This window comes from Suricata suricatta, chromosome 12 (genome assembly GCF_006229205.1).
Source record: "Suricata suricatta isolate VVHF042 chromosome 12, meerkat_22Aug2017_6uvM2_HiC, whole genome shotgun sequence".
NCBI lineage: Eukaryota > Metazoa > Chordata > Mammalia > Carnivora > Herpestidae > Suricata > Suricata suricatta.
This window is the reverse complement of record NC_043711.1, coordinates 2,344,021-2,357,798: the sequence shown is the minus strand read 5'-3', so window position 1 is coordinate 2,357,798 and position 13,778 is coordinate 2,344,021. Positions and strand designations below refer to the sequence as shown.

Here is a 13,778-nt window from a genome sequence, read left to right as displayed (position 1 = left end):
ATGGAAAGATACTATGTGCTCATGGATTATAAAAATGAATATTATAAAAACCCATTTTACCAAAAAGTGACGTATAGACCCAACGTAAGCCCCTCTGGTCGACCTTCTGGGACCATGTGCACACAACTAGAAGAATCCTTAAAGCTGTGTGGAACCACAGAGGACCACGAAGAGCAGAACAACGTGTACAAAGAAGAACACAGCGGGAGGCGTAACATCCGATCTGAACCTCGATCACAAAGCTGCAGTAACCAGAACAGTCTGCGAGGGCGAAGCGGCAGAAAGACGGACGGAGCGGAACGCAGAGCCCAGAAGCAGATCCACACCCACGCGGTCAGTTAATTCCCAGGAAAGGAGCCACGAGTGCACAACGCTGGAAGGACAGGGTCCTCCATGGACGGTGCTGGGAACACTGGACGGCCCCCAGTGGAGCACCAGACCTCTGTCTCCCACCACGCACAACAACTCACTAAAAACCCACAACAGCAAAGAGGAAGCAGGAACCCGGGGACGGAGGGCAGGGCTGCCCCGGAGTCCAGGAGCCCTGGCGCCCGGATGGGACCCGTTCCCAGCGGGGACACTGGTGGGACGTGCGGGGGTTCGGATTTGCTCCTGAGCTCCACTGATTAAGTTCCAGCAAAGACCACGTGGCCTCCGCTGTCTCCTGGTGGTGTTTCTAACTCTGGAACAATGGCTTCACAGGGAATGAGAGAATGTGCTTCAGGACCGCTCGCAGTGAAGGAAGGAAGAGGGAGATGGAACGGGATGGAGCCCAAGGAGCTTCCCCCGCAAGGGCCCTGCGGGGAGAGGCCAGGACTGGACAGCAGGGCAGTGACGGACGGCAGCACGGCCACTGCCCCCCACGCACGGGGGAAGGTCCTGCTCTGAGGGCACGAGGACCAAGCACCCGCTTCCATGCCAGGGGGCTCCGTCTCTCGGCCCTGACTGAGGACGCTGTCCAGGAGAGGGGTGTTCCATGTTTACACGTTATTGGGTTCGAGCCCCGAGAAGGGCTCTGTGCTGACAGCTCAGAGCCTGGATCCTGCTTCAGATTTGCTCTCTCTGATGCTCCCCTATTAGTGCTCTGTCTCTCTCTCTCTCTCTCAAAAATAAACACTTAAAAGAAAGTAAAAAAAAAAAAAAAAGACGTGTGACCAGGACAATCACAAGGAAAACGTGCCAATGACAGCACCCACACTGGGAACCAGCACTGCAGGGGTCGTGACCTGAGATCTAGCAGGTGGGCGGGGCAGCCCCCTGCCCCCAGCCCCACCCCTGCACCCATCACAAACCTGGGCCTGCATCACAATCCCTCTGGCCACGCCCCCCAGGGATACAGCCCCCAGCACCAAGACAAGGGCCAGCTGGCAGCAGGCCTGGCTGTCCCCACCTCCAGGACCACCGCGCCACCTCACCTGCCGCTGGCCGCCCGCGGGCCGCAGAGCACAAGAGGGGCGTCCCTGCTGTCCTGCGGCACCCACAGACCCCGGCCCGCCCCGAATGCAACGTTGCACACCCCGGTCTGGAAAGTTACTCCTGCCTGGGAAGCGGCTTCTGGCCAGACCCTGGGGACACTGCCCGCGAGGAGACACAGAGACGTCACATCACAGCCTCCACGGGGCCACGGGCTGCCGTTCCACTCGGCCAGCGCAGCCCCGAGCCCGGATGGGCCCTGATCCAGTGACTCCACCACGGCCCGCCGCTCAGCTGGAAGCTAGAGAGGGGCTCGGCCCGAAGCCCCCCCGCCGGCCCCCTCCCCACCCGAGAGCCAGAGGCCTGGGCCCGTGCTGCACGTCCGTCTGCGTCGCCAAGTCCTGGGTGAGCCTGTCCTGCGGCCCTAGGCAGCCGCTCAAGGGGTCACCTCCGGCCTGGCCCAGCCCCGCCCGAGGGGGCCTGCCTGGTGGGAGGGGCTCCGGCCACAAGGCCTGTGGTGTGAGCAGGCGGGGTCCTCGCTCCCAGGGGTGCCCCTGGTCCTGGCCCTCCGGTGCTTGTTTTCCGAATCCTGGAGCTGATCCAGGGCCTTGATGTCAATGTGTGTGTGTGTGCACACAAGTGTGTGTCTATGTGTCTGTCCCTGTCTAGCCTTGGTGTGTGTGGGGGGGGGGGTCTAGCCCTGGTGTGTGTGTGTGTGTCTGAGTCTAGCCCTGGTCTAGACACACACACACACACACACACACACACACACACACACACACACACACACACACACACACACACTCTCTGACGGCAAGGCCCTGGGAAGGCGGTCTGGATCAGCTCCAAAATTCGGAAAACAAGCACCATCGAGGGGACAACAGCCAAGACCAAGGGCACCCCTGGGAGCACACAGGACCCCGAGGCCACAGGACCCGGCACCCACCCCCAGCAGCGTGGCTCCGGCTCAGAGGCGCCCCCGCGGGCACTTGCCACCAAGGAGGACGGCAGCAGCTCGGGCTGGGCGGGCGCCACCAGGATGCGGCTCACGGACCTGGGGACAGAAGCAGGGGGACGCCCACGGTCCTGGAAGGCCAGAGACGCCACGGTTGGCTTGCACACGGTCAGCATGGGGAGGGCCCACACGCGTCAGCCCCTCGCCCCGCGTCTCCCCTTCCGGGCCGCAGCTTTGCTTCCTGGTTATAGAATCTGGGTGGCGGACATCTACACGTGTGGCGTGAAATCCTCTCCGATTCGCTGCGTGTTTGACAGTCATCCTGGTACAAGGCTGGGGACCTGCTGCACGGCCCAGCACCTGGCCCGCGCGGGCGGAGGAGGAAGCGCCAGCTGCTCATGCACCCAGCGTGCTCTGGGCCAAACCACGGAGGCCCCCGCCCTGGGAGCGCCCGCGGACACCCACCCCGCACCTGCCCGGGGCCCTGCCGCGCGGGCCCCCCACTGCGCTGCTCCCGCTCGGGCACAACGGCCTGAAGACCGGCTGCGGCCCCTCTCGGCCGCCCCTCCCCGCGGGGAGGTCCGAGTCCGGGTCAGGAAAGTCCACGCGCTCATCCATTCAGGCCCCTGGTCCGGTTCACAAGGTCGCCCCCATCTGCACCTTGGAAGTTGGCGCAGTGCTGCTCCGGCCTGAGAATCATTTCAGCACACGGTGCACGCACACCTCCTGATCCGGGTCCCGACACCCAGCGACTCGCTCACCCTCGGGGGTGAGTCTGTGCAGCTTCCGCCCCCCCCCCCGGGTCACCTCCTTCCTCCCCCGTCCACACGGCAAGGCCGCGCTCTGACTGTTACGCACCACCGGTGCCCCTGCTCTGCTCACGGTCACCTACACTCACGTCCCCACCCGCCTTTGTCCCCAGGGGGCAGGTGGCCTCGCATCCGCTGCCCCCACTGCCCTCCGACGGCTCTGCCTGGGCGGCTTCCGAAGACGTGACGCACACCAGCCCCCATCTTGGGCGATGACGCTACGGAGTTCAGCGTCAGGCGGAGCGAGGCTTTCTGCCATTTCATTCTAACATGAAGAATTCTAACTCAAGATAAAACTGCTTCCTGATTCAGGTTCTTTGAAATTTGTTGAGTCAAGTTTACATTCTAGCACTTGGTCGGTTTTTACGTGTCATCCATGCATGTGTGATATGAACGAGATTGTCCAGTTTTATTTATTCACAAACATGCAGAACAAACCTGGGATTTTTAAATATTCTATATTCTTGTTGACTTTAGTTTAGGTAATGTTGGTGCCAAGTCGCTAGATCGGTTAGACACACACAGATGTAAAAGGGCCTTGTCTTCCCGGTCAGGTCTTACCACGGAGCTCCCGGGTGACTCTCGGGCCACCAAACTGGAAGACCTTTTGGGAACCATTTTCTTATCCAAGAAAAAGCGTTTCCCAAGACAGTCCCCCAGCCCCAACCTGCTCAGACCCTTCCCAGGGATGCCCGGGTGCTCGGTCGTCTGGGGAGGCGCCCAGGGCACATCACACCACAAGGAAACGCTGCCAGCCCAACAAGAGAAAGGCTGCAGGACCAAAGATGGGAAACACCAGGCGTTCCCATGGTGCCCAGGACTGGAGCTTGCAGCCGTGGCCGTGCAGCGGGAGCGCAATTTTTCACAGGGACTTGGCACCGCCTGCAGAAGCTGGACGTGAACACGGTGTGCGACCCTGGTGTGCACACCCCTGGACTGCACGCTGCGCCTCCCGCCGGCCCTGCTGAGACACTCACGGCAGCACTGCGCACAGGAGCCTCCGACTGGACACACCCCCGTGCCCATCAGCCACAGAGTGGGGAAGACTGGACACACCCCGTGCCCATCAGTGGCAGCGTGGGTGAGGACACGGGGGTGCGTTCACAGGAGAGAATAGTACACAAACAGGCAGCCGAGCCATGGCCCAGAGCCGCCCACACCGCCCTGCTCAGCACCCACCCTGGCCCCCGCCTCCATCTCCTCTAGTCTCTCCCTGAGGGCATCTCTCCCGTTGGCTCTGGAGTGGGGCCAGGTCCAGAAAGGCCTGAGGCCTCATCATAGTGATGGTGAAAGCGGCACCAGGCATAGGGCAGCCCCTTCTGACCTTAGAGTCTAGCCTAGAGCTCCAAGACTTGCAGAGCCCTCCAGCGACACCCCAGCGACACCCCCGCCCACCACGTGTCCCTGATGTCCATGGGTAGGAAGAGCATGTCCCTCGGAAGAGGCTGGTCCCCGACTCTGCGGAGAAAAATGAGCCAGGAGTCCCAGTGTGGCCTGGGGACAGAAGCACACCCCCAGCTCCCTGGTGGGCCCCAGGCAGGCTCCTCCCAGAGCCCTCGCGGGGCTCCCCATCCCAGCCCTGCCCGAGCGGACCGGCAGCCCCTCTCCAGTCCCTGGGACGCATCCGGGCAGTAGAAAGACGCCCCTGTGAGGAGCTGGGCCGCAGGGACAGCGAAGATGAACAGGAAGAGCACAGAGACCACCGGGATGGCGAGGACGTTCTTCGGGAGGTCACCGCATGGTCACACACAGCCTGGAGGGGACAGCGCTCAGCTCAGAACCTCCGGGCCTCCCAGGATCCGAGGGCCCTCCAGGCCATAATCCGGGAGGGGCCTGCTGCCCGCCGGCTGACCCAGGAGGCTGCCTGCCACCGCCTCTCCCAGGATGTGACCAGCGGGCAGGAGGTGCTAGAAGAGGCGGCCTGGGCAGACGGGCTGGATGGGAACCTGGTGCCAGAAGTCTGGGTCCCGCTACATAAGTGAGGACGACCTGGAGCCCAGGCCGACTTGCCTCGGGAGCGGCTGACACGGAGGGAAGAGTGTGGATGGGGACCGGCCTGACCTGCTCCCGCACTGGGCTGCCAGCGATTCACGCTTTGCCCCGCCCACCAGGGGGACCCAATATGGGGCCGAAAGGAACAACGCTGTGGCCAGCTCCAAGACAGGGACTCTGGCCTGTTTGGAATGGACCAGAGGTGACTCTGCCGTCTGTCACCACCGCCACCTGGGCTTTTTGTCCGGTTCTTCCCCCCCTGGAAGCTCTGCTTGCCCTGAGTGCCCAGAACTGCCGGCCCCGCCCCGGTCCCGTGTCCCAGGGCTGAGGGGACGCCCCCATGCTGCTCTGGCTGTGGGAAACGGCAGACCCCCGGCCATCTCGCGAGACACCGCCGGGAACAGTCTGGACACCGGCAGCTGCCTCAGCAAATGCAGCCGCCGTGCACGTGCCCGGTGTCCACGACCCCCTGACCCGCCGGCCGGGTCCCAGTCCCTGCGGGACGGAGGGACTCTGGCCGCCTGCAGGCGCCCCCCGCCCACCCCTCCGCGAGCAAAGCCTCCCCCGCAAGCAAGCCCCGCACCGCGGCGTGCCCGCAGGCTTCCGACCGAGTGCTGCTCCCTCCCGGCTGCACGGCCCTGGGGGGTCAGAGCTGACGCGTCCAAAGCGTTCTCCCCGGAGAGAAACAAGCCTGACCCAGAGTTGTGTATCTGAACACAACTCTCCACGTGTTTCGGGTCCCTACTCGGTCCTTTCTCCAGAACGTCAGCCACGCCCATCCTCAGGGCCCCGCCCCATAAACGTTTCCCGGGAGCCCCCACCCCCCTGCATGTGCCCTGCACCCTCCACTTCTCCGCACTGTGGGTGCTGCCAGGCTGAGGAAGAAGAGGCTTCCAGAACACGACTGAGGCTGAGTGTTCCTTGGGGGAGGAGCCCGGGGCTGAGGGGCCCGAGCCGTTAGCACAGCGCCCCAGGAGGGGTCCTGCCCCAGCGTTCCCGTCCCCCGCCCCACGCTGTCGGGGCCGCAGCCACACCGGGTTAGCGACACGGACACACGTGCGCTCACACATTCATGCCCACTGCCCACACGTGTGCATGCCCACATGCAGTGCCACCTTGTACACACATTAAGTACGTGTACGTCTGTGCACAGTACCGTACATGTACATACAGGCCTACACTCACACGCACCTGTACACCCCTGCACACTCCTTGCGCCCCAAGTCCACACTCTCACCTTGAGCCCAGGCAGTCGTTTGATGGCCTTGAGGGGTTGCGGGACGCACAGGACCCTCAGGGACTTGATGGTGTTGATGTCTTTCCCTTTGGATCCTCGAGAAGGGAGAAGCCGCATGTGCAGACGGCAGGGGGCACACTCATGCTCAGATTCCACAAGGCCCACTGGGGTCTGGGTCAGGCTCCCCTGATGTCTTGGGCCCCAGGGCACACACTTAGGAACGTGAGGCCTCTGCATCGCCTCCCACAGGCTGCACGGCCAGGCCCTCGTCTGAGCAGACAAGGGCCAGGCCGGGGCGGCAGTTCCTGGTGGAGGGGGAGGCTGGGTTTCCAGGAGGGAAGAAGCCATTCTCCCATCCCCCGTCAGCCATGTCTACCCCAGCCCTGCCCTACTACCCACCTCAAACCCGCTGCCTCTGGCCACGGAGCTAAGAGCGGCCATGGAACTTCTGAAGAGGACAGCAGGGGGCCGGCCCCAGGGCTGCAGACCCAGCCTGGCGCCGGCCCGCGGAAGCCTACGCCATCCTGCAAGAACCTTCCGGAAGGGCCGGTTTCTTTCGCTCCTCAGTCCCGGTAGAGGAAGGTAGGGAGGAACATGTCTAGATCTCCCTGCCTGTACTCGCTCAGCTGCCCACACTCCTCCGGATGGTGTACAACGGGCAGAAAGGGGAGAGGGGGAGAGGGTGACCAGCGTGCTGGCGGGGAAGGAAGGAAGGAGAGTGAGAAAGAGAAGATGTTGGGTGAATACAGGGATGATGCAGGGACAATGCAAAGCATGGGGTGGACAAAGAAAGGAATACTAAAGGGAAGAGAAAGAAACAGAGAGAGAGGGAGGGAGAAAGAGCCACAGAGAGACAAAGAGAGCAACAGACAAGAGAACCAAGACTGGGGGAGGGGGAGGTGTGAGACAGGAAGTCAGGAAAAGTCCAGGCACCAGATGCAAGTCCACAGATGACCCGTGAGCCCCGATCAGAAGCCATCAGAGAGGAGACCCAGGCGGCTGCCTCAGGCTGCCAGGGGCCCAGGAACTGCCAGACTTTGGGGGGCGGCCCTCCTACCAACCGACAGCCAGGGCTGGCCCGGTGGTGGTGGGGGTTCCAAGTGGCCTTCAAGGACTTCCTAAGGAGGCCTTTCTCAGAAGCACAGCCCACCCTCAACAGTGGCTGGGAACCAGGGCTGGGGGCCCTACTCCATCCTGCTCAGAGGCCACCTCCCTCCAAGCCCCCAAGGAGCCTGCCCACACAGAGAGGGGGCAGGGCCGCCAGTGGTCTGCTCTGGACTCCAGCCAAGCTCGAGGGAAAGTGAGCTACGAGGCCCAGGCAGGGTCTGTGGGTTAAGGGGACCTGGAGACCCCCGGCCCCCTATCTCTCTCCCAAGACCCAGCGAGGGCCTAGAGTCCAGAGCCGGATCAAACTCCCTCTGACACACCACGCTTCCGGATGGGAAGAACTCAGCCTCAAGACCACCATGTCGGGGGTCTGGACCCCCGTGCTCCTGACACCCAGCCCCAAACTGGATTCCTCCAGCAGCCCTGCTGGGACCGGCACAGAGAGAACAAGGCGCAGGGTGGGTGGGGGGACGCCTGGGGGAGGCAGAAGGGAGGGACGCCTGCCTTGGCCGTCTGGGGGAGGGCCCTCTGCAGGGCGGGCCTCAGGGTGAGCTGTTTCTCTCCTGCCGGCTCAGAGCCTCCGTCTTGCTCTGAGGCCACCGAGCCAGACGGTACCCCACCCTCTGTCTCACTCCCAAGCCCCTCGCTGACACTTTATATACAAAGGAAGCCAGTTAAGACCCCCAGAGGGGCGGCTGTGGACAACAGAGAGGAGAGAAAGCCCCGTTTCTGGAGAAGAGACGTGGGAAGGGACCTCAGGATGCCCAGCGTCCTGGCAGCCATGGTGCCAGCGGCTCCGCACCGAGCCCTCACTGCCTCCAGGGCCGTGTCCCCAGCCTCCAGCACTCACTTGGGGCACCTCCCCACCAAGGACTGGCTCTGCCAAGCCCCAGCCCCGCCCCGGGGGTGACCCAGGAACGCGTGGCTCCTGGCGGCAGGCACCCGGCACGGGGAGGAGGAGGAGCGGAGGTGAGGCCTGGTGGTGAACTGGCCCACAGGGCGGCCATGTTGGGCTACGAAGGGGCAGGATGGGGCGGAGGGAAGGCGTTACCCCAGGAAGCGCCTACGGAGAGTCCAGCAGGAAGGAGACAAAGAGAAGAGAGCCGGTGAGGAGGCCCGGCCCTCCCCCCGGGCTCAGAGAGGGTGCAGACGCGGGGCTCTCCTGATCTCCACTCGCCTCTCCAGCCCGCCCAAGCCCCTCACAGCTGTCCCATGGCCACCACCACGCGGGGTCTGAGCCGGTCCAGGCCCAGCCACAACAGGGCTGAGTGTCGCTCGCTACGGAGCCAGAGACAGTGATCTACCGCTCGGACGGGGAAGGACGCCCGCCAGCGCGGCCCAGCTCTGGCTCACAGGGGGGGCGGCTGAGGTCAGGACAGGCCCTTGTGCGGAAGGGCCCGACAGGCAGAGGTCCACCACACAGTTCCAGAACCGCGCGTGGGGCAGGTCCAAGTGGGCCTGAGACCCCCCGCACCCCCCACAGCCCAGCCCCAAGCAGGCAGCAGCTACAGGCACCCCGTGCAGGCCAGCGGGGCCCCGCCTTCCCTGACCCCCAGACCCACACTCTGCGGACCGCAGCCCAGCCAGACCCAGAGCAGACAGTACCCAGGTGCTTACGAGAAGGCAAATGCCAGCAAGGCCCCACTGACCACGATGAAGCCCGGAATATTCCACAGGCCCCGGGGGCAGCAGCAGTCCCAAATCAATCATCTTCAGAGGAGAAACACATATTAGATACACAATATTTTAGAAAGAAAACCAGGGTCAGGCCCCAGAGTCATGGATTTGGGGAAATGATGCTGTTCAGGTCACACCCTCCGAGGCCCTCGGTGCCATTGGCCCAAATGTCCCTCACTGGTAATGACCGGCTGAGATCCTGCCGGGGTCCCCAGCCCTCCTGGAGCCTGAAAATGAGAGCCCTCCCCCCAGCACTGGGCCGCAGGGACACAGCCCGGGGAGCGTGCGCCCGGCCCAGGCTCTGAGGGCAGCTCTGCAGCAGGAGACAGGGCCGGGAGGCTCCCAGGGCCCTGGCGCGGCCCTTTCCAGAGCTGTGACTTCCGGCAAGCACCGGAATGTCTCAGCCTCAGCTTGCATGTCTGTGAGACGGGATGACAAAGATACTGCTCCCCCGTCCAGGACTTTCCCAGAAAGAGGAGGTGAAGCATCAGGAGTGATGCACAGACGCACACGCATGGACGTCACCGAGTCAGCGGTGCACCCGAGGCTGCGCCGTAGTCAGAGGTTGCACACTCGTGTGTGGATTCAACTGTGCCGCAGGCACGCCCGTGCAAGCCAGGCCCCGCCCCCCGTCACACACCGAGAAAGGAGCCGCGCCGTCAGGGACCGAAACAACCGTGATGAAGACGTGGGGTCCATCTTCATGAAATGACCACGAGACCATGACCCGGGCTGATGTCAGTGTCAGATGCCTAATGGACTGAGCCCCCCGCCCGGCGCCCCTTGAGGTCTTCGGCCCTCACTCGCCGTGACGTTAGGGGATTGAGGCCTCCACCTCTCCCCAAGCTCCCCCCCTTCCCCCTGATGCCAGGCCCTCCCCCTCCGCTGTCACAGGGCAGCCCCGAGGTGAGGCCGGGCCCACACGCACACACTCCCGGAAGCCTCGTCTCGCAGTGAGGGGACGGGGGTGATGCTGCTGAGCTTTCCCAAAGCCGGATGACGTGGTGGGGAGCCTCTCACGGCCGCTGCCCCCCCCCACATCACCGCAGCTGCGAGCACCCCCGGGGCGCACCCACCACCTGCCTGCAGCGGAGGCTACAGGGCCCTGGGGTGTCCCAGTCATCGGGGAGGATGAGCAGAGCCCCGGGGCCACCAGGGCGACCACATAGCCCCCCTCTGTCACCGTCTCCACGGCAAAGACCCCTGTGAAAACGTAGTCTGTGTGTTTCAGAGCCTAGAGACAAGAGGAAGATTACTGTCAAGGACCAGGCTGAAAGCTTGAGCCAGGACTGTTTCAGGGGGACACATTTTTTCCTCCGGGCCTCTGAGCAGACGCTGCTTGGCCAGGGGGGCTGTGGGCCACAGTCATGGGAGGGACCCCCGTGGCAGCAGCACTGGCCCTGGGCATGTGCTCGCTGCTCCTGTCTGTAACCTGGGGCGGGGCCAGGAGGCGCCCCCAGACCTTCGCCCCCACCCCCGGGAGGGAACAGACAGGCACCTCCCGGCCCCTCCCCAGCCTGAGGGAGGGGCTCACGCTGTTCCTGGGTGAGTCTGCGCAGGGCAATGCCCACGAGAACGACCATCTCAAAGTATCGCGTGGTCGCGATGTAATGGCAGAAGCGGCGGAGCCTGCGGGCCAGAGCACAGGTCACCAGTGGCCCACAAGCCCCCCCACCCCGGAGCACACGCTTGGCCTCCCCCTGGAGGAGGGGGGAGGTGTTACACCAGAAACGAGCCCTACCCAAGAATCAAACGTCAGATTTTTCCATTTCCATTTAAATTACTTAAATTTTAAAATTAAAAATTCAGCTCTGGGGGCACCTGGGTGGCTGAGTCTGACTTTTGGTCTCTGCTCAGGTCATGATCTCATGTTGGGCTCTGTGCTGAGTGTGGGGCCTGCCTGGCGTTCTCTCCCTCCCTCTCTCTGCCCCCCTCCCTGCTCTCTCTCTCTCAAAATAAATAAACACTTAAAAAATCAGTTCTGCAGTTGCACTGGCCACATGTCGACTGTTCCATAGCCCCCGGCCCCTCTGGCCAGTAGCCATCATACGGAATGAGGCAGACAGAACACGTCTATCATAGAATGTTCTACTGGACAAAGGAGGTCCAGAGCAGTGCCTGGCACAGAGTAGATTGATAACTGTCAAACAAAGAACCTTCTTTTATTTTAAATAATTTTTAAAATATTTATTTTTGAGAGAGAGATGAGAGAGAGCAAGTGAGCGAGCGCAGGGGCGGGGCAGAGAGAGGGAGGCACAGAATCCGAAGCAGCTCGAAGCTCCCAGCTGTCAGCACAGAGCCTGACGCGGGGCTCGAACCCACGAACCCTGAGATCACGACCAGAGCTGAAGTCCGACGCTCAACCGACTGAGCCCCCCAGACGTCCCTGCAGACCAGAAACCTGACACGGTTTCCTGCAGCTGACACCCAGGTGTGGGGAGGGCTGCTTCCCCCCGGGGCCCCAGGGACACCCGTCTTCCCAGTTCTCCAGTCCCTGACCCTCGCCCCTCCTCCAGCCTCATGGCCAAGTGCGGGGTCCCCGGTCTCTCTGCCGCCACACGTGTACTGCCCACACCGCTCTGGGCCACGCTGTCGTGGTGGATGCACAGGCTCACGCGGAGGCAAGACCGTGTAATGAGGTCAACTTACATGCTGACTTTGCTTTAACGTTTATTTTTGGGAGAGAGAGAGTGGAAGTACGTGCATGCAACTGGGGGAGGGACGGAGAAAGAGACAGAGACAGAGAGACAGAGAGAGAGAGAGAGAGAGAGAGAGAGAGAGAGAGAGAGAGAGAATCTCGGGCAGGCTCCCCACACTCAGCGTAGAGCCTAAGGAGGGGCTTGATCCTGTGGCTCTGGGGTCATGCCTGACCTGAGCCAAAATCAAGACTCAGACACTTGGGGCGCCTGGGGCGCTCGGTGGGTTAAGTGCTGACTTTGGCTCAGGTCATGATTTCTCAGTCTGTGGGTTCGAGCCCCGTGTCGGGCTCTGTGCTGACAGCTCAGAGCCTGGAGCTGCTTCTGATTCTGCGTCTGTCCCTCTCTGCCCCTCCCCTGCTCGTACTCAGTCTCTCTCTCAAAAATAAACATTTAAAAAAGTAAAAAGAGACACTTGGCCATCTGAGCGACCCAGGGCCCCTGTTTTTGTTTTTTTCTGTAAGCAGACGCTCCTATCTTTGGCAAACCAGAAGTCCAGAGGGGTGACAGGCTGGTAAACAACCCACGTCCTTCCCCATCTCCGCCCTGGGCCCTGAGGGAGAACGGGGTGCAGGAGCCCACGGGGGTTCTCTGACCCAGCCTGGCTTGGGGCAGGGACCCGACCCCGGGATGTAAGGGAGTGTTGTGGGGTTGTGTCCCCCGCAAAACACGTTCAGGTCCCTGAAGCCCAGCAGCTGGGAAAGGAGCCTTATTTGGAAACACGGGGATCAAGGTCAGGTGAGGTTATCCCCGAGCTGGGGGCATGTCTGGTGAGTGGGGGCTTCTGGGAAGAGCAGTGGCTATAGACCCCGGGAAGGAGGGCAAGCACAGAGGACCCGGCAGGGACTGAGATGTGCCCACAGGCCAGGGAAGGTCAAGGATGACAGGCAGCCAGAGGAGCTGGAGGAGGTGGGGAGGGGCGTCCTCCCCAGGGGGCTTCCGAGGGACCAGACGGGTCTCTGCTATCAGCCTGTCACCCGTCTGGAGGCCCGAGATTTCAAGTTCTCTGGTGTTTCCACGGCTTGGCCTGGGGCGTGGCTTCCGCTATCTGCTTCCTGCACACCTGCACCCGCCTCCTGCCCCCAGCACATCCTTGGGCTGAATCACACCCGGGACTCTGCAGCTTCCCAGGGTCCACTCGGCGGGTGTGAGTCACAGAACGCGGGCGAGCCGTCCTCGTGAGCCGGCCGAGGCCGCTGCCAAGTCGATCTGGAGTCGGCCTTTGCACACGTTCCAGGAAGACGATAAAAAGTAATGTCAGGACGGGAGCAGCAGCAGCACATGCTCAGGACGCATCTGTGACATGAACCCCTGGACGTCTACGCCCCTAGCTGGCTGTGAAAGTGACTCCTTTGCTATGCATGGTACTTGGAGGTTTTAATTAACTGTCCACATTTCTTCAATGGGAGAGTTTTAAAATAGTGCGTCTTGGGGGCGCCTGGGCGGCTCAGTCAGTTGAGCCTCTGGCTTCGGCTCAGGTCATGATCTCACGGTTCGTGGGTTCGAGCCCCGCGTCAGGCTCTGTGCTGACAGCTCAGAGCCTGGAGCTGCTTTGGATTCTGTCTCCCTCTCTCTCTGACCCTCCCCTGCTTGTGCTCTGTCTCCCAAAAATAAATAAAAAAACATTTAAAAAAGTAAAAAAAAAATAAATAAAATAGTGCTTCTTTACTTTTGAGGGGAGGGAGAGGCCAGAGAGAGAGGGAGACGGAGAATCGCAAGCAGGCTCTGCACCAACATGAACCTCGAGACCTTGGCTTGGGCAGGAACCAAGAGCTGGATGCTCACAGGCCGGGCCGCGCAGGCGCCCTTGAAATGAGAGATTCTGTGTCAGATGAGTTGCTCTCCGGCTGCCCTTGAAAATAGGAACATCTGGGGGCACCTGTGGAGCTCAG

General features: G+C 62.2%; 1 protein-coding gene across 1 annotated transcript; it reads left to right on the top strand.

The window, feature by feature from the left end:
* The first annotated feature begins 1,175 nt into the window (after positions 1-1,175).
* Positions 1,176-3,539, top strand: LOC115275408 (translation initiation factor IF-2-like). The gene is made up of 4 exons (XM_029919151.1): positions 1,176-1,818; positions 2,232-2,536; positions 2,620-3,137; positions 3,291-3,539. The coding sequence occupies exons 1-3, from the start codon at positions 1,501-1,503 to the stop codon at positions 3,059-3,061; spliced, it is 1,065 nt and encodes a 354-aa protein (XP_029775011.1). The 5' UTR covers positions 1,176-1,500; the 3' UTR covers positions 3,062-3,137; positions 3,291-3,539.
* Positions 3,540-13,778: the final 10,239 nt, after the last annotated feature.

Bases quoted from the DNA above. Each gene is read 5' to 3' on its own strand.
- LOC115275408 (XM_029919151.1), top strand. From the start codon at position 1,501: ATGCAACGTTGCACACCCCGGTCTGGAAAGTTACTCCTGCCTGGGAAG. The intron at 1,819-2,231 runs GTGAGCCTGTCC...TCTGACGGCAAG, and splicing joins TCTGCGTCGCCAAGTCCTGG to GCCCTGGGAAGGCGGTCTGG. The intron at 2,537-2,619 runs GTCAGCATGGGG...TCCTGGTTATAG, and splicing joins CCACGGTTGGCTTGCACACG to AATCTGGGTGGCGGACATCT.